Source organism: Suricata suricatta, chromosome 7, assembly GCF_006229205.1.
Source record: "Suricata suricatta isolate VVHF042 chromosome 7, meerkat_22Aug2017_6uvM2_HiC, whole genome shotgun sequence".
In the NCBI taxonomy this organism is placed as follows: domain Eukaryota; kingdom Metazoa; phylum Chordata; class Mammalia; order Carnivora; family Herpestidae; genus Suricata; species Suricata suricatta.
The window spans coordinates 71,807,325-71,828,693 of record NC_043706.1 but is presented as its reverse complement, the minus strand read 5'-3'; the positions used below and the strand labels follow the sequence as shown (position 1 = coordinate 71,828,693).

Here is a 21,369-nt window from a genome sequence, read left to right as displayed (position 1 = left end):
CTGCATCAGGCTCTGTGCTGACAGTTTGGAGCCTGGAGCCTGCTTCAGATTCTGTGTCTCCTGCTCTCTCTGCCCCTCACCTCCCCTGCTCTCTCTCTTTCTCTCTCTCAAAAATAATAAACATTAAAAAATAAATAAAATTGTGGGGGCCCAGCATGGAGTTTTGGAGCCTGGGCAGGGTTAAGAACACCCACAAAGAAGGGCAGACTGAGTCAGGTTGTGAGAGCCAAGCATGGTAAAGGGAGAGTCCTTGTAGGAGGGTGGCCCGCTGCTGGGTGTTAGAGCCCCAGAGAATGGAGGGGGCACCTGTGCAGGAGGGCTGCTTACTTCAGAGACTGGAGCTTTAGTGAATTGAGCAGGGTGTCTGCACAGGAAAGGGGACAGGATTGTTTTCATACAGGAGGACTGGTTAAGTAAATAAATATATTAAGCATAATGGGAGCTAGGTTTTTCACTATAGGAGAAAGTTGTTATAAGTGTGAAAACTGAAGGGAGAACACTAGAATGAACCCTTTGGTGTTGAATTGGAATTGAGGGTATTAGTGTGAACATATACATATGTATAGATAGGTATAGAAATGTGTAAGTGTGTATATATATGTATATATACTCATTGGTATAGAAGTGTATACATGTATATATACATACATGTGTATAAACATACATGTATAAAGTATGTATGTACATACATATATTCTTTTCCTGTCCATTGAGTTGTTTTAGGAACAGCAATACCCCAGTAACAATGAGCACGCCTAGCACTCAGATCTGAGTACTGTTTCCATCAAAAGGAAGCAGAGTTTCTTAGAGAAATTACTGATTCCAGGACTGTGCCAGGATAAATAAAAGAGGAGCTGAGGATATCTGTACCAGAAAGTAAGGAAGTGTTCAAAGAATGATGATTTATGTCAAAAGGACAAAGCAGCCAACTTGAAGGGGTTCCCACTGGCGAAATCTGGGAAATTTTGAGCATAAATAAATATTGGTTGATGATTAAAACCTATTGCATAAAGTAATGAACAGGAACCCACATTGATATCAATAAATAAATTAAAAATTAGACAGAGAAGCAGGGAGTTTTAAAGAATCATCCCATAAGATGCTTGTTAGTTACAAAGGGAAGAAAGAGTAACTTTGCAGTGAAGAAGCATGGAAGACAATCACCTTAATCAAGTGATCAGAGTGAATATCATCAATAATGGGACAAACCAGGAACAATGCCATCTGATAGGATGCATGAGAAGAAGCCAGTATCACTTCTGTGATATTCTTGTCATTGCAGCACAGGTATAATATGAATCTAGTCATGAGGAAATACAACACAAACCCAAATTGAGGGACATTCTACAAAAAGACTGACTTGTAACTTTAAAAGTATTAAGGTCATGACAATCATGAAAAGGCCGAGGAAATGTTCCACATTGAAGAGGACCAAAGAAACATGACAACTAAGTACAACATAGGATTTTGAACTGGACTTTTGTTACGTAGGACATATTGGGACAAATAGTATAATGTGAATGGTGTCTGAGAATCAGATGGTAGTAATGTGTCAGTATTAATTTTTTTATTATAATTATTTAGGAGTATATTTTGTTTGTAGGAAATGCTCTAAATTATTGATAGTGATGAGACAGACATCATGTTGGCTACTTGACTCTCAAATAGTTCAGGAAAAAAGACAATTCTTAATTCTTCTACGTATTTACTACAGGAAATTAATATTGATCCATGCCTGGAGTGCCTGGGTGGTTCAGTCGGTTAAGCGTCCAGCTTCGGCTCAGGTCATGATCTCACGGTTCGTGGGTTTGATCCTCGTGTCAGGCTCTGTGCTAACAGCTAGCTCAGAGCCTGGAGCCTGCTTCAGATTCTGTGTCTCCCTTTCTCTCTCCTATTCTTTTATTGTAGATACTAACTCGTAATGTTTTCCCCTTGGCCTTCACTTCTTTCTCCTTTAGCAACCTATTCTACTTTTTTCCTTTTCTTTTTTTAGTTGAGATAGTAGTTTTTTTGAAAATTATACTTTTATTTATTTATTTTTAAATTTACATCCAAGTTAGTTAACATATAATGCAATAATCATTTCAGAAGTAGATTCCAGTGATTCATCCCCTATGTATAACCCCTGGTGCTCATCCCATATTCTACTCTTTTCACCTGTAGGCATGTGACTCCTAAGTCTGCACCTTTATCCTAGGTATTTCCTGATGAGACCTACATTTTACATGAACTTAGCTTTCTTAAGCACTTCATTTTCCCATTAACGCAGATCTGCTGTTTGACTCCACTTTGGGCTGACTTCCAGGACTCACTAGTGCATACTCACAATTTGTGAAAAATATGGGGTCTAATTTTCTTATTTCAAAAGATAGTAAAATGAGCTTCTGTAATGCAAGAGAGGATTCCTACAGAAAATTTTAGAGTGGTTGCCTTCTCCATGGGGTCAGAGCAGGGCCATGAACTAATTTCCAGAAGAAAATAGAAATCTAATTATAATAGACTTGCATGTTAGAAAATGAATTCTATTTTGATATGAAATTAACTTCATTAGGGATTTATCTGAGGCAACATGAAGAAGTAAGAATATTATCTCATCTTATAAATCTCTTTTGAGAGTATAATTTATACAGTGTTAAAGGTTATGATAAAGTTTGAAGTATATAATGAGGAAGTGAACCACATTTTGAAATTATTTTAGTTCTAACATAAAATAGACACAAAAGCATGAGTATTTTTAATTTCCATATTTAATATACTTTGAATAAAAATTAAACATTATAACAAATTGATCAACAAAAACATGGGTGGAGAAGTGTTATTGAAATTTCATTTATTTAAGAATATTGTTGATAAATAACCTATTCTGAAGTTTTCATTTTATATATATGTAACTATATGTATATATTGAGGATTAATGTTTTATATTCAACTCTGTACCAGCAAGTATGAGTCATGTCCTGGTGACGTTTGGGGATCTCATAAGTTTTCTGATCAAGGAGATATTACATGAAGTAAAAATAATAATTTTCAAATTATTCTCCCAAAATGCTTGACTTTGGTGGGACATTACAGTTCCTTCATGTATTGAGCTCTCTGTAAGAGTAAGCACTTTAGCCACAAACGAATCTCTGCTCAGTACAAGAGATTACAGTTGGTCAGACAGCTCTCCCAGGAAAATTGTGCTTATATCTTTTGTATAATAAATCTTGGCATTATATTGATGTAAATTTTAGTATCATTCATTGTCCCTCTTGTTTTTTTCTTAAAAAGATACTATTTCCTGAGACTAGCGGTGCTTCGAAAACCTTGGATAACTAACAAGTTCCCAAGAAATATTACTTAATGGTATATTGCCAAGAACATTTTAGATAATTCAACAAAATTGCCTTGTTTAAAAAGTCCAAATATATTTCATTTTAATTTTAGAATAATTCATTGAGATCTTGTTGATTGCATAGTTGGATATGACAGGGATCCAAAAAAAATATGTAACTAATACAGAGCTTATTCTTATTTTGGAGAAACAAAATAAATTCATGTGAAATAGCAAAAAAAAAAACAAAACCCAGGAAAGGATATAATTTAGTGCCAACTTATACTTAATATTTTTGTTGAGTCAGACAACCATTAGTATTCTGCCCATAGCACTTACTATCATACTATAATTTTTGGTCATTTAGTGAGTCAGTATAAATCTGGGTTTATTTCATGTTTTCTTCACTTTAAAAATTTTTGATTATAGAAGCCTTATTTTCTCAGTACTATCATCAGCATGCATTGTTGGACAAATACAGTATGCCAGCACAGTTAAAGGCATTGGGGTTCCAAATGTGAGAACTCGCCGCACACTGAGGAGGGGGTGGTGGCGAGGAGGAGACAGGTAGTAAACATGAAAAATATTGTTTTGGATACTTGGAAATATTGTGAAGATGATCAAAATGTTAGCATGGAGGTACTTTAATTGCTGTTATCAGAAAAGGTCTGTTGAGGAACCCAGCTGTGAGTTGAGGACTGAATGATCACAGGAGTTAAGTAGTTGGCTAAATATATAGTTTGGAGCTCAAGGAAGTGGTCTGTGTTAAAGACAGAAGTCTGAGAGTCATCATTATGAACATGCTATTTAAAGCCATGTCAAATACAGTTGAGAAGTCAAGTAAGATGAGAATTGAGTGTTGACCTTTGCCTGTAGTCAGATGTGAGTCGTTAGTGACTTTGATAAGAGTTGTTTTGGTGGAGCAGTGAGGGAGAAAAGCCTTATTAGTAGATTGAGGAGAGAATAGGAGGTAAGAAAATAGAGATGGTAAGAATACATCAGTCTTTGAAGGACACTGCTCTGAAGAGAGGAGGGTAGAGGACAAAATTCAGTCTTTTCAGAAGATTTCTGCCTTCTGAAAGACACTGTTGGGGTGCCTGACCGGCTCAGTTGGTAGACCATACAACCCTAAATCTTGGGGCATGAGTTCAAGCCCCACATTGGGCAGTGAGTTTACTTTAAAAAATACACTGTCATAAGAATGAAAAGACAAGCCACATATTGGGAAAAAAATATTTGCATAAGATATATCTGATAAAGGACTATTATCCCAAATATACAAACAATCTTTTAAAAAATCTATAAGGAAACATTCCAGTCTAAAAATGAACCAAAGACCTTGACAGTCACCTTACCAAAGAAGATATATCGATGTCAAATAAGCACATGAAAAGATACTCCACGTTTCACATCACCAGGGAAAGACAGACTAAAACAAAAGTTTTCTACTTTATTTAAATGTGTTACAACTACACATTTATTGGAACGACAAAATCCAGAACACTGTGGCACCAGTATTGGTCAGGATATGGAGCAATAGGAGCTCTTATTCATTGCTGGCGAGAATGCAAAATGATAGAGCTACTTTGGAAGAGAGGTTGTGAGTTCTTACAAAACAAAACCTACTCTTACCATACAACCCAGTAGTTGCATTCCTGATATTTACCCAAAGGAATTAAAAACTTACATCTGCACCAAAACCTGTACACAGATGTTTTTAGCAGCTTTATCATAATTGCCAGAACTTGGGAGGAGCAACTAATATGTCTGTCAGTAGGTGGATGGGTAAACAAACTGTGGTATATCCAGACAATGGAATATTAGTCAGTGTTAAAAAGAAATGAGTTGTGAAGCTATAAAAAGACAAGGAGAGACATTTTTCTAATTGAAAGAAAAGATTACAAACTGTATGATTTCACATATATGACATTTTAGACAAGGGAAAACTTTGGAGACAGTAAAAAGATCATTGGTTGCTGGGGGCTTGAGAGGGAAGGATAAGTAGGTAGAGCAAAGAGGGCATTCAGAGCAGTGAATCTACTCTGTATGATACTATACTTGTGGCTGCATATTACTATAAATATGTCTAATCGCACACAATGTACTACACCAAGAGTGAACTCTAATGGAAACCATGTACTCTGGGTGGTAATGATGTGTTAGTGTCCACTGTAGTGTGAAGGATGTTGTCAGTGGTGGCGGGGCAGGGTGGCGGGGATGGGTCGGCATGTAGGGGGGAGGCAGGAAGTTTATGAGAAATCTCTGCACCTTCTGCTCAGTTTTGCTGTGAACCTAAAACTGATCAAAACAATAAAATCTATTTTAAAAGATGCAGATGGGTTAGTGGAAGTTTATGTTAGAAAGATTAGGTAGTTTTTCACCCTATTGCATCTATTTCTATTTGAAATGTAAGGTTGGGTGATCAGCTGAGAGTGAGAGGGAGATGAGTGCAGGAGGTGAGGGGAAGCGAGAGTGTGAATGGCCCTCTCCAACTCTGCTGAACTGAATTTGCTACAGAATCAGGGTGGTAAACTTGGCAAAAGAAGAGTGTCAATTTGGGATGCCTGGCTGACTTAGATGGATGAATGTGTGGCTCTTGATCTTGCTGTCATGAGTTCAAGCCCCATATTGGGTGTAGATATTACTTAAATAAATAAACTTTTTAAAAGAGTGCCAAAGTGATATTTTTGGCCATAAATAGGAAGTGAATCTTAACATTGTTTTTACTTTTTCTAAAACAATACTTTGATCAACTAGTAGCAGGAAGGATGTCTGTAACCTGGATTGTGATCTTGAAATATTATTTGCTACTAGAAGAAATCAGGGATTCTTAGAGAAATGGCTCATTTCAGTACTGAGGCAGATCTTTCGGAGATAAAAAGGAACATTTTGTCATAAGTGAGATCAAGGAAGCTGTCCCAAACTATTGTCAGGTCCAAAGGACTGAGGGGCACCTGGGTGGCTCAGTCGGTTGAGCGTCTGGCTTTGGCTCAGGTCATGATGTCACAGCACGTGGGTTCGACAGCTAGCTCAGAGCCTGGAGCCTGTTTCGGATTCTGTGTCTCCCTGTCTCTCTGACCCTCCCCTGCTCGCGCAGTCTCTCTTTGTCACTCAAAAATAAATTAAAAAAAAAAACATAAAAAAAATTAAAGGAAAAAGGACTGAGAGGCCAACATCCACTGGCTAAGTATGGGACTATTTTAGTATCAATAAAGAAAGTAACTGTGATGGATTAAAACACATCAAATATGTTTAAATCCATGAGTTCATACTGGTCCAAAACACACACACACACACACACACACACACACACACACACACACACACACTTAACTCTTGAAGGATTCTAGCAAATGAGCTCTTTATTTCAAAAATTGGTAAATAAAGGGACACCTGGATGGCTCAGTCAGTTAAGCATCCAACTCATTTATTTTTTATTATTTTTTTAATGTTTATTTTGAGAGAGAGAGAGAGAGAGAGAGAGAGTGAGCGAGCGAGCATGAGCAGAGAAGCCACAGAAAGAGAGAGAAATGCAGAATCTGAAGCAGGTTCCAGGCTCCAAGCTATCAGCACTGAGCCCTATGCGGGCCTGGGATAAACTTCAAAAAGAGAAATCTTGACCTGAGCTGAAGTTGGACCCTTAACTGATTGAGCCACTCAGGTGCCCCTAGGCATCCAACTTTTGATCTTCATCTGGCTCAGGTCATAATCTGACAGCTTGTGGGATTGAGCCCCACATGGGGCTCTGCTCTGTCACTTGGAATTCTCTTTCCCTCTCCCTCTGCCCATCACCCACTAGTGCATTCTCTCTCTCTCTTGCTGCCTCTCTCAAAGTAAATAAACAAACATTAAAACAAAATTGGTAAGTAAAGAGGAAGAATTCAGCATTTGTATCAGCTTTAGCATTGGGTAACCAAACAATAGGTGTAGTGAAATTTCTCTTTAGAGAAGAATTTTAGCAAATGATGAATGATTGACAGAATTGTTCCATTGTAACCCCTAATGAATTAATGAATTTAGATATGAAGCATTTGCAGCTATCAAAATTACACAAAAGGCTAAAAGATACTGTAACTGAACCAATGTGAGTTTGCTCTTCGGTGAATCAGAAAGTGTACTGGGTTGAGTTGTCAGACAAAGTACTTTATTTGCAGCAAATGAGATCACAGGGAATGGCTTCCAAAGCCATGACTCCTGAGCAAGGGTGGATGGGTTTGTTTTGTTAAAAGTTAGGATGAATATTTAGATAGAGATGCCTCATCATCATTGTATGTAAAGGCTAGCATAAGTCATGCATACGCCTTAAGGAGACATGTCTGTACATCCATTGTATATTATGTAAATGAGGCTTGTGCTCCTCCCTGGGTGGAGATTTTAGTATTAGAATGAGATAAAGGTAGTTGTTGGTCACTCGAGGTCATTCCAGGATCCATCTGTGCAGGGGTTAGGTGAGTCAGGGGTTAAGTTCACACTGGTCTGGGTAATCTGGGCCAGCTGGTCAGGACAAGCTCTATTGCTCAAGGGGCAGTTTTGTTTTCCATTTGCCTGATTTAAGAGAGAAGCCAGAAAGAAGTAAGGAAAAATAGAGGCTAAATGTTGGGGAGTACAAGCAGGTGGGCAGGAAAGGTCAAGTCTTGAGGTCTAGCTGGTGATAATACTATGCATCTTCTGAAGCGTCTTATAAAAAAAGGACAGGAATCTTATTAAAGTCTTTAGATTCACTTACCAATTTCTCAAGGAATACAGAAGGAAGATTAATTTGTTAATCTATACCATAGGAATTAGCAAAATTCAGATTATGGGAAACTTTAGAAGACAAATGGTATCTAGGAGTGGCTTTTCATTTGGATGATAGAAGTTTAAGTTAAAGAAAAGAGACTAAAAGTTGGGACAGTTGATCGGGAGAAACACGTGGAGGGCTCTGGGATGCTGGCAAGACTCCCTCTGCTTAAATGCTGTTATGTATGCACAAGGGCGGTGGTGGCCTTAAAAAAATTCAGTAAGCTGCACATTGGTTGTGTCTGGCTCCCTGTATTTGAGTTACATTTAACAATACTAACGTAAAGCTTTTAAATGAGATTAAGACATTGAAACTCATTTTACATTTTAATTTCAGTTACTTGTTAAGATTTCATAGGAAATGGGAGACAGGAGAGGAGCAGTGTTAAAGACTTCAGTTAAGTCATAATAACAGTTGCAAACAGCAGCTAAGACTGCAGATCAAAGAATTGTAACTTGGATATTTGAACTTAAAAAAAGTCAAGTGAGTTTCACACAAAAGGGATGCCCGGCATTTGTCAGTCACTTAAGCTCTTGCCCATACAGGCTTTCATCTTCACCTCGTGAATATGTAATCAGGTGGAGTGTGTACTGAAAATGCCTGTTTACATATACTTCATCTTTTTCTAAGTGCTTTTACATATATTTAATGTAAATAAATCTATGAGTGGAATTGATAATGCTATTTAAATTTTCTGGATATAAAAGAGTGAATGCTTCTTTAATTACAAAACATTTAAGAATATGGAATAAGAATGAACCTTTATTATAGATGTCAGTATATTATTTAAAGTAATTTCTCCCTTATTTATAAGATTCTTAGCTTTTAAATGTAAGGAAATAATTTTCACTAGTTTCATAAAAGTGGAGGTGTATCAAACAAATTTGAAAAAAATTTTAAGTATCATGATAGTTTCACAAGTCTGAAGTAACTTAAAACTACTTTTTTTTTTTTTTCTGTCAGAGGTCTCTTTATTAGTATCCATGATCGAGGGCATATTGCTTCAGTTCTTAATGCGTGGCCAGAAGATGTCATCAAGGTAAGTTATCCAATTTTTCCACCATGGCAAATTTGTTCTTTTTCCTATCCTGTACTTAACATGCTGACAATTTTCATGATATTAGGTAGCATTTACTAGCTTTTCTAGTGAATGTCACCTAATTTATATTCCTTTAATTTTTGCATACTGGATTAATTTTATTCTGATACCATTTAGAGACTAAGTTTCCCCATTATTTTTATCTGTGTACTTAGTATTTCTTTATTGTAAATGATAAGTGTTGAATAAATGTTGAAGCTCCCTCTGAATTTCTTTAAGAAAAGTCTGTTTTCACATTTGTAGGGTTTAATCATCCACTAAGAAGAAGAACACAGGTAGACAAAAGCTCCATTAAAGCATTTCCTTTATCATTGTGACCTTAAGTAGCTCATCTGACTTTCCTCTTGAGCTGAGGAAAATAAAATATAAATAGTATTCAACTTGTGTAGCTTTCAGTGTGAGACACTACTTGGATTAACTCTTGTAATCATCATGACAATTCAGTGAGAAAAGGAAGGGTGTGTGTGCCACACAGTAGTGCAAGGGGGTAGTGGGAAGGTGCTTGCAGGCCTCGGAGCCCTGGCTCTTGGACACGGACTCTATCTCCCTCCTTGTCTCAGGAAGGTGAGAGGTACTTGTCCCTGCCTTGGCTCCTGTTTTATCTTTTTCCTTCCTTCCTTCCTTCCTTCCTTCCTTCCTTCCTTCCTTCCGTCCTTCCGTCCGTCCTTCCTTCCTTCCGTCCTTCCTTCCTTCCTTCCTTCCTTCCGTCCGTCCGTCCGTCCTTCCTTCCTTCCTTCCTTCCTTCCGTCCTTCCTTCCTTCCTTCCTTCCTTCCTTCCGTCCTTCCTTCCTTCCTTCCTTCCATGTGTCCAGCACTTTGTGCTATGTTTTTGGAGTAAGAGTGAACAAACTGATGCTTTTTAGGGGTGCAGAGGCACCTCAGCTGTGACTTCCGAAGCATCACTCCCTTACTGATCTTTATTTTGAACAGTCATGGCTGGAATTGATTCACTCTCCTCTTTGAGGCTTATACCAGGCAAACTTGTAAAGCAGGATGTTTTTCATGATTTCCCAATTTTTTCACTTTTTTTTTAACCTAAGTTGCTTCCATAGGGTTTCTCCCACAAGGTAGACTGCACTGTCCACAGATTCTATCCTTAGGAACTACCCCCCAAATGTATTAATTCATATGAAGTATAAAATGTCTAAGGATACTTAGAATTTAACTGGAATCTAGAGAGAATTGTAAGAATGACTCAACAGAGGAAATAGTTCTGGGGTAGAGAGGGCTAATTAACATGGCTATTAATTTTAGTATTAGTAATTAATATCCATATAATCATAACAGGCAATATGGTCACCTTTATGTTTGTCCTTCTAGCTCATCTCTGAATATTTATCTTCATTAGTAGCCTACCTTTATTCTTTCAGCTCTCAATATTAGGCCCTCACTGATATTCTTGATCCTAACTATACTTAATATTATTTTAAAAGTCTAGATTAGTATCTGACACATAATAGGCACTTAAATGGCAACAGTTTATTGCAAAAGAAAATTGAATAAGATATATAGTCTTTACTGTGTGGGTGAAGGCATACTTAAAACAAAAGCAATCAATTATTAGATATATGTAAGTAAACTGTTATAAATTATAAATTCTATATTCATTCAGAGGAGAATATTCAGAGAAGGCTGAAACGGTGAAGAAATTGTTTTAGTGAAATTGGAACTTAGATTTAGCCTTGGATAATTAGGGAAGAAGATCCTATCTTAGGAAGAGAAGAGATTCATATAAATACTTAGTTCATCAAGAGAATGGTGTGTTTTTGTGCAGTAAGTTAATTGGCTGCCCTGACCAAAGCTAATGTTAATGTTGAAATGTAGCAGAATTAAGATCTCGTATTACATGAAAGTTCTTGAAATTCAGAAAGAGGTGTTTAGACTTGAAATAATAGAATGTCATATTTATGGAAGTAGTGCTTGAGGAAGGTTCATCAGAGAAGGGAGCAGAGGCAAGAGTTCTGCACTCAGGGCGGCCATAGTAGAAGAGCTGCTAGGAAGGAAAAGAAGGAATGAAGATAAGACACATGGTGAGGGTGTCTGTGTGTGCGCGGGAGAACTCCTTCATGTCTCATACAGATTTACCAGTCAGGTGAAGCCCAGGTAATAATTGAGAGTGGGATGAAGGTTGAATTTCTGAAATGCAGACATGACTGAAAGAATTATGGTTGTCTTCCTGAGATAATCCTGCTGCTGTGACTTCGCGTTGTATAGAAGACATCCAGCTCCTTGGTTTTCCTTAAGTGGGAGATAGAGTAGGTAAAAACAAAAGCTAAAGGAAGGTCAACTTAATGAAAAGCTGTATAGATGGCAATGTTTTTTATTTCAAAGGATCCCTTAACTTTTAAAGTATACCCTTCAGTGTTGCAGTGATTGTGCATTAATGCTACAAATGTACATTTGTAACAAGGCACGTACCCAGCTAAAACAGCAAATGCCTCAGTTTAAAAATTACTAAAATAACTATCACCTTTATGAATGTCCATGGCATATTTATATAATAAAATTAATGGCACAGGATGAGAGAAGAGCTTAGGAAATACAGTTTATGAAGAGATGACGAAAAAGAGATTTAGTTTAATTTAGATGTGGTATCAAAAATAAATGAAAATACTATGTTATTTTCAACCCCTCTTTTCTTTTCCTTTCTTTTCTCTTGTTTTGAGAGAGAGGGTGTGAGTGAGAAAGGGACAGAGAGAGAGAGAGGGAGAGAAGCAGCGCTTGTGTTTACCCACACACAGGTGGGGCTCGAGAGCTCACTTGGAAGCGGGGCTCCAGCTCATGCAATGCAGGGCTCGAACTCACAAACTGTGAAATCATGATCTAAGCCAAAGTCAGATGCTTAACAGACTGAGCCACTCAGGCGCCCCTCAGTCACTTTTTCAAAAGTATTGAAATAGATGAAAATCACAAGTATTAACTCCCTGGGTCTTCATGAAACCTGGAAAGCATTATATAAATTATTATTCAGATCATATCTAAGTTATGACAATGTTGCCGTCCTAACATATCTTCAAAAAATATTTTAAAATATGCAGGCCAACTGGCTTTATGTGTTTAAAGGACACATTTATAAAAGTATACATTATCAGCCATAGAGAAAAGAACCTCTGTTTATGATAGTGTGATAAATGGAACAATGTCAAATATATGTTAGAAGTATTTGGACTTTGGAAATTTGGTTTTAATTTAAAAAGCAAAGTTAGGATTTTCTGTAGTATTCATTTATCTTTCTTATCTTAAATCAGAACCAGCTAACCCAGTGGTATCAAGTTGCCTTCTTCAAAACAGCATAACCTATTAACCCTTTGCAATCAGACATGGAAAATGTAACAAAGATCAGCTTTATGGGATATGAAAAAATAATTGTCACCCACTTCTCAAATGTATTTATTTTTAAGGCAGTTTTTAAGAGCTGCATAATATAGGTGAACAGAAAATTAAAAAGATCTCAAAAGTATATTAATTTTTTTAAATTTAATTTACTTTGAGAGTGCAAGTTGGGGTAGGGCAGAGAAAGAGGGAGAATCTCAAGCAGACGCTGTGTTGTCAGCACAGAGCCCTGTGCGGGGCTCGGACTCACAAAACTGGGACCATGATCTGAGCAATCAAGAATAAGACGTACAACTGACTGAGCCACCCAGGTGCCCCCCAAAAGTACATCTTAAAATATGTTCTTTACGATGGCATAGTAGAAAAACATTGTACTAGGAGTTGACATACCCAGCTTCTGGTTCTTTGGTATTAACCAAATCACATTAGGCAGATGACTTCAGTTCTCTGATCTTCAGTTTCTTAATCTATAAAATAAGAAGGATGGACTAAATAGATTCTAAATTCCCCCTCTAAAATACTATGACTCTGTATACTATTACTCTTCATGATAATAGTATTGATAGCTACAATTTGTTGAGAATTTGCAATGTACCAGGTACTATGGCTAAGTACTTTGCATATCATTTTATTGAATCATGGATTTATTTAATTAATATTTATTCATTGTTTACTATGTGCCAAATGCTGTGCTTGGTGCTGGTGCACAGTAGTGAACCAAACAGAGTGAGTTTCTATTTTTATGCAGCTCTTCTGAAAAGTACCTTTATTCTTCCTGTTTTACAAATAAGAAACAGAAAATTTAATTTGTACATTTATTTAAGGTCAGATGACTGACATTTTGCCAAGACTCCATGGAAATGATGAGTGTAGCAGTTTATAGAAAATCTAATCAATTTTCTCATGAGATTGGCTTTGCTTAAATTCATATAATGGCTATAAATCACAGAACAAGGACGTTAGATGTGTTAGTTTCACACAGGTATCAAATAAAATAAAAATAAAATCTCCTCCTGATTAAAATGTATGGCTCCTAGATATGGCAAAGTGACTGCAAAGAAACTACACAAAATTCATTGATTCTAGTGGAAGGTTACGAGGTAAAAGAAGTAGCAGATTGCACTTGGCATACTTCAAAAATGGTAGAACAATATCCAGTGGTTATAGTTGCTAAAGAGGATGGATCAACATTGCTCTGAAAATAGGATGTGTGAAAATGGTGCCAAGATGCATAAACTAAACATCAGAGCATTTGGAGGCTACTTAGCAGTCAAGCGTTGTTTAACCAGGGCCCCCCAAAGCCGGGCTCAGAGTGGATGGCGCTGGTTTCAAAGCCTCTCTCAGTTTCACTTTGATCTCCTATTTCCCTGTAGTCTTCCTACTTGCCACAAAAGTTATTTGAATCTTTATGTGCCTATCATCTCTTCTTTCTTCACTGATAATCATATATATGTACTTTTAAAAAAGTTTAAAAATACATATCAACTTTATTTCTTCTCTCCACTCTCCCACACTTAGGATCATATAAAATCTCTTACATGTATATTCAATTTATGTATTTTGATAGCGTAATATTTCATTACATAAGACTTCTACTTCGGAAGTAGAGACCTGGAACAGTGCCCCTGGATTTTCAAACATCTATTAACAGATTTTTTTTCTCTTCTAGGCTATTGTGGTGACTGATGGAGAACGTATTCTTGGCTTGGGAGACCTTGGCTGTAATGGGATGGGCATCCCTGTGGGCAAGCTGGCACTGTATACAGCCTGTGGAGGGATGAATCCTCAAGAATGTCTGCCTGTTACTCTGGATGTGGGAACAGAAAATGAGGTAAACAATTTAAGTCTGTAAGACAGCTGTACACCTTAAAAAATAGCAGCAATTCTTGCATTTTGAGCTTTTTTCAAGAACTTTATGAAATTTATTCTTTTCTGTCTGGTTCTCCCTCCTCAAACTTATCCCCCAAATCTTATAAGAAAACTATTCTTTTTCTTTTCCCTTTTTCTTCTCCTTCTCTATAACATGGTTAATCTTTTACTTGCTTCTTTAGTGTTTTATCCTTCGATGAACATTCACACCATTACTCTCTAGAGTATATGCTTTACTTTAGGAGATCTTAGTTACTTTTTAAAATTGATCAATTTTGGGGCACCTGGGTGGCTCAGTCAGTTAAGCATCTGGCTTCGGCTCAGGCCAGATCTCATGGTTCGTGGGTTCGAGCCCCGGTCAGGCTCTGTGCTGACAGCTAGCTCAGAGCCTAGAGCCTGCTTCAGATTCTGTGTCTCCCTCTCTCTCTGACCCTCCCCTTCTCGCACTATCTCTCTCTGTCTCTCAAAAATAAATAAAAAACATAAAAAAAATTAAATTAATTGATTTTTTATTATGTAGAAACTAATCCCAAAAGATTTACTAAGTTTAATCAGTGTGAAATATAGTTTTAGAAGTCTGTTTTAAACCTGTAGTAGATGATTTGGAATTTTGTATTTCTCATTTCTGGATCAGTATTTTAGAATCTTAAAGCTCTATATCAGTACGTATTTTTGTTCATCCTTCATGGCTAATAGATTCAGTTATAGTGATAAATACTAGAAATTAAAGGTAAAATATGTAATTTTTATAGTTGTTTCCTTTTTTTCTAAAGCATTAATAACATTGTTAGCTTGAACAGTTTTTATATTCATTAATAGAGAAAGTTAAAGTAAAAACTTCCTATATATGTGAATAATAATTTAACCTTTATAAAGGAACATTTTTTTAAGTTTTATTTTGACAGAGAGAGAGAGAGAGAGAGAGCACAAGCAGTGGAAGGGCAGAGAGAGAGAGAGAGAGAGAGAGAGAATCCCAAGCAGGTTCTGTGCTGTCAGTGCGGGAGATTCCCCTAACCTGACTTTCCGGCTTGATAATTCACTAAAAGGACTCAGATCTCACCAAAAGCTAATATCACAATTATAGTGTATTGTAGGGAAGAATATAGAAAAAAATCAGTGAAAGGAAGCGATGTATAAGACAATCTCAGGGTTCCAAATGTGAAGATTTTATTTTATTTTTTTGTGGAGTCAGGACAAGTTACCCTGTGGTATTAATGTGTGGGATTGATATATAACCCCCACTGTTCAGAGTTTTTATTGGGGCTCTATTATCTTGACATGATTGATTGATTGATTGCCCATGTGAACTCAGGTACCAGTTTGACTGATTATATTTGGACCAAAGTTGCCCACCCCAAGTCACAAGATAATTTTTTCTGGTATGGTCAGTCTCCACCTTGTGACAGTTGGGGCTCCTAGGCTACGTAAAATGGTCAGACTATATACAAAATAATTGAATGCTTGTGAATCATGTCACCAGATTTATGCAAACAATAGACAAAAATATAAGTGAGAAACACACAAAAGGAAAAATAGGTCTAAATTTTAATGTTAAATTAAGTAGAATTCAGTTTTAAACTCATATAAGATTATAGATTTGATCATTCAAACCTTTAAGGACATGTAGCTCCTATACTGTATAAAATGTTCCAGAGTATATTAAAATTCATAGTTGCACATTTCATTTTATAAGGACATAACCTTGATATCCAAACCTGGTTAAAAAAAATAGCACATAACAAGAAACTGATAATTTGGCTCATGTTTTCCCATATACTTTTACCACTTTCTAGGTGTGTACTCTTGAAATAGTTAACTGAACTTTTCTGTGCTTTAGTTTCCTTTATAAAATGAGTACCTGCTTATAAAGTTATCATAAGTTAATGCTCTTAGAAGACTTATGATTGTGATTAACATTTTGTAAGTTCTTAGTAAATATTAGTTTTATGAATATAGATGTAGGAGCTAAAATCCTTCATAAAATACTGGCAAACCAAATCCTGCAGAATACATTTAATGTCAAAAATTATTCAAACTATTAGCAACATCATAATCCATGGTGATATATTAGAGAAATTACTTCAAAGGGTTATCAAGACACTTGTTATCACTATTCTCTTTTATTATTCAGAAAGTACTAGCCTTTGCAATAAGACAAGAAAAACAAATGTGATGTTTGACTGGAAAAGACGGTTTTCATTATTTATAGATAATATGCTTATTGATGAAACATACGAAAATCAAGTAAAAATTTTCATGACCAAATTAGAGCTCTCAGTAAAGTGATTGGTTATAAAATAAATATTTTCTTTTAATGTTTATTATTTTTGAGACAAGGAGAGGGTATGAGTTGTGGAGGGCAGAGAGCGAGGGAAACACAGAATCCAAAGCAGATTTCAGGCTCCCAGCTGTCAGTACAGAGCTTGACGCAGAGCTTGAACTCATGGACTGTGAGATCATGACCTGAGCTGAAGTCAAACGCTTAACTAACTGAGCCACCCAGGCACCCCATGCTTATAAAATAAATGTTAAACACTCAACATCTTTCCTATGTATTTGTAATAACTAATCAACAAAAATTATTTCATTTGCAATAGCAACAACAGTTTATTCTGCTAATGTTATGGTGTTCAAAATTTTATCTAAGCAAAGAAAGTGACATTTAATTTGGTTCATCAGAAATATGATTTTTTTTAAGTATACATGTGTCTTCTTTCCAAAAACTAATAGAGGTATGTTTTAGTTATTAAGCAGAATATATTTTGGTTTTTACTTAACTTTCTCATAATTTTATTCACTTTTGGGACCCATATCAACTGTATTCTATTAACAATAAAGTACTTATATATCAGGAAGAATAGAAGCCATTTAGGTTCTAGATTAACTTTTCTGTTGCTTAAAATAGATAGAAATGCTCAACACATGACTTTATTTTTCTTTTGTGAGCTCTTGGAGTTCAAAATCTGTTAGTTCTAACTTATGAGTACTCTAACCTGAATTTTTATGTGTATGGCTCTTAAGTAATAGATAATGGAGGGCAGAAAAATATTTCGATTGAGATGAGTTGCTAACTCTTCATGTTCTCATTTATTCATTCTGACTCTTTTTTCTTATTTGTACTGCTGGTTTACTGAGAAGACAAAGAAAATTTAATTCACTAAAATGTGATAGTGTAAAATATAATGGAGTTTTTATGTTGCTGCTTTATGTTCCACTTTCATATGTGGAAAACTGTTTTCAGTGAAAATATTCCTGTGGTAAAGACTTTTTGTTTTCTCCTGTGGTAAAATCTTTTAGTCTCCTCTCTTTTGTGATTCTCTGTTCAATTTTACACCTCACGGTAAAAATATAAAAACAAATTGATTACATAACTTTTTTCTTATGCAGAATAATCTAGCAAAGTTTAATGAGAACTAGATCGCTCTTTTATAAATTATAAATGTTTTCCTCTTTTATTATAAATGCCAGTATTGAGTAGTAATGAAAACAGGAAAGAAATTAGGAGCCAATTTATAAGACATTCTTCACTTGGTATAAAATCCCACTCACCTAACTTCTTAAATCTCTGCAGCTTTCACCTAAAGGAGGCTTACTGATTGACAACACTCATGGGGTGCCTGCCTGGTTCAGTTGGTAGAGCATGTGACTCTTGATCTGGGGGTTTTAAGTTCAAGCCCCACACTGGATGTAGATAGAGGTTACTTAAAAATAAAATCTTAAAAAAAAAAGAAAAGAACAAGGACACTGAAACTGAGCCATAAAAGTGCTTGGTGAAAAAATACTCTTATTCTTTAGGCTGATAAAGCAAAACATTCATTTAGTCAGGATATTTGTGTTTCTGTCTTATTTTTCATCCGTTACTTTACAGATCACATTTTCTTTATGTTCTTTGTGAAGCAGTTGCTGTATACAATTTACTTCCAGTAAATTTCCTTCAGTTGTCTTTTAAGAGCATACCATATTCAGTTTCTTTATAAATCATTGTTGCAAATTTTTTCATAGTAATCATGTTTATTATCTATTTTTCTTATATAAGTGGCCAGTATCAAAGTTTGCTTTTTGACTGAAGATGTGAGTAGATGTTCCTTGCATCCCATACATGCTGTTCTAGGTTTTATTAGTCTTCTTTTTAAAAAAATTTTTTTAAATGTTTTTTATTTATTTTTGAGAGACAGAGAGAGATAGTGTGAGCAGGGGAGGGTCAGAGTGAGACGGAGACACACAATCCGAAGCAGGCTCCAGGCTCTGAATTAGCTGTCAGCACAGAGCCTGACGTAGGGCTCGAACCCATGAACCATGAGATCATGACCTGAGCTGAAGCCGTACACTTAACCAACTGAGCCACCTAGGCACCCCATTATTAGGTCTTGAAGACTGCTTCAAGTGTTATATAATACAGTTTTCTAGGGCTGCCATAACAGTACTACAAACTGGGTGGATAACCAATAGAAATCTATTTTCTCATTGTACTGAAGGCTGGATATCCAAGATCAAGGTGTCAACTGGGTTAATTTCTTCTAAGGCTCTTCTCCTTGGCTTCTCTTCCTCTGATTTTCCTCCAGTGTCTTCACATGTCTTTCCTCTGTGTGCATCTGTGTCCTAACATTTTCTTATAAGAACACTAGTTATATTGGATTATGATTCACCCTAATGACCTCATTTAATTTAATCACCTCTTTAAAAGACTCCATTTCCAAATATAGTTCTATTCTGAGGCATTGGGAGTTAGGACTTCACCATGAGATTTGGTGAGGACACAGTTTGGCCCATAACATTTGCTCAGTCTTCAAGAGGGCATGGGCACTTGTTTTTGCATAGTTATTCTTTATTTATTAAATCATTGTCCTAGGTCTCAGATTTATGATTCTGGTTTTATGTTTAGTTTGGCCTTCAGTTCATGTATGCAGTGTATCTAGATCTAGAATCCTTAATGGAACTTGAACTCATGAAGTTGAAGCCTCCTCCCATTCAGAAAGTTTCCCCTTGTCATCCAGAAAGTGCTCTTCATATTTGGCATGAACCAGCTATGATGGAGAGAAAACTAAAGAAAAACCTTACAGATTTTATATCACATGTAGCTGCCATATATCTTCTAGCCCTTGTACAGAAACTAGTGTTGGCACTAAAATGTGGCCTTAACGTGTTAGTTTTATATTGCTACCATAAAAAGTTATTACAAATGTAATGCCTTAAAACAACACAAATATATTACATTATGGTTCTATAGGTCACAAGTCTGACACAGGTCTCAAAAGGCGAAAATCACTAAAGGTTCCCACAGGGCTGTATTTCATATCCTGTCTTTTCCAGCTTCTAAAGACCATATGTTTGCACTCATAGGTCTAGCAGGAAAACAAGAGAGACCTAATGGAGAACCAGGGGGAGCGGAGGAGGGACAGAGAGTTGGGGAGAGAGAGGGATGCAAAACTTGAGAGACTATTGAATGCTGAAAATGAACTGAGAGTTGAAGGGGAAGGGGGAGGGGGGGAAAGGGGTGGTGGTGATGGTGAAGGGCACTTGAGGGGAAGAGCACTGGGTGTTGTATGGAAAACAACTTGACAATAAAATATTGAAAAAAAAAAATAAAAAAAAAATAAAAGTGAAAAAAAATAAAGACAGCCTTTATTCTTTGGTTCATGATGCTCTTTTTCCATTTTCAACCCAGCAATACAGTATCTTTCTGGCTCCACTGCATTGTCACATCTCTTTTTCTGACTATATCCAGGAAAGATTTTTCAGTTTTCAAGACTCACCCTTACTCACATCTGCAGTCTCTTTTGCCACGTGAGGTAACATGTTTATTGTTCTAAGGATTGAGGAAGTCATTATTCTGCCTACCATTGAATAGGTCATCATTTGTCCCTCCACCCTCCATTTCTGTCTCCTTCCGTTCATAGTATGGGATTGCTGTCACTCCAGACAAGTGATCCTGGCACTGGAATGAATACTAATCATTACATTAAAGCCAGAGGAGAGGAGATCCCTCAGTTTCCAGACTCAGTTTGTTGTGTCACATGCTTACTTTTTATGGTCGTATTTGATCTCATCCTCTCTAAGTTAGATGATAATGGATATATCAAGAATTTCCTTATTTTTTTGAGATACTACACCAGTGCCTTGGGAATGAGATGGAGTCTCTTCATTTTGGTTAATATGCACTAAAACTATCAGGAAGTCCTTGAAGTTTGTGGTATATTTTAGGAATACCCATTATGTAAATTAAAATAGACGAAATATTTACCTGAGACAGGAACCTTTGGGAAAGTAGAATACTTTTATTTTAATTTAATAATATAAATTTGATACGAGTGATTCTACATATATGTTTCATGAACCAACTACTTCAGAATTACCAGGGGTACATGTTAAGAATGCAAAATCCTGGGGCGCCTGGGTGGCTCAGTTGGCTAAGCATCCAACTTCGGCTCAGGTCATGTTCTCATTGTCCATGGTTTCAAGGCTTGTGTCAGGCTCTGACGGCTAAGAGCCTGGAGCCTTCTTCTGATTCTATGTCTCCCTCTCTCTTTGCCCCTCCCCTCCTCATTCTCTGTCTCTGTCTCTGTCTCAAAAATAAACAAAACATTAAAAAAAACCAGAATGTAAAATTCTGGGCCCTCCTCCAGACTTACTAAATCACAGTCAGATTTTAATCAGTTTTATTTCTACCACTTTTTAAAATTCATGCCATCTCATATGCATGCTGACATTTTAAGTTGCTTTTATGCAGTATTTAAAATTTTATGTCTCAGACTCATGACTGAATGTTGGCAGTTGGTTTGTTTAATTGTACTGATGATATGAGCCAGAAAAATAGCCAAAATTGTATATTCTTTATAGAACCCAATTTTTTCATTTGAAAATGAGTAAATTTGCTTTTAATGAGTAAAGAAATGCTTATCTATATATTATAAATAAAACTTAAAAATAAATGCTAAAGTGGGGAATGTTCATACCATTGTAACAGATAAATATTAA

At 36.3% G+C, this 21,369-nt stretch overlaps 1 protein-coding gene across 1 annotated transcript in view; it reads left to right on the top strand.

Annotated features, from left to right (window-relative positions):
- ME1 (malic enzyme 1) overlaps positions 1 to 21,369 on the top strand; it is a 182,782-nt gene that overhangs the window by 58,509 nt on the left and 102,904 nt on the right. Inside the window, exons 4-5 of the mRNA XM_029945152.1 lie at positions 9,057 to 9,132; positions 14,195 to 14,356. Coding sequence (XP_029801012.1) covers positions 9,057 to 9,132; positions 14,195 to 14,356 — 238 coding nt within the window. The remainder of the gene's footprint in view (positions 1 to 9,056; positions 9,133 to 14,194; positions 14,357 to 21,369) is intronic.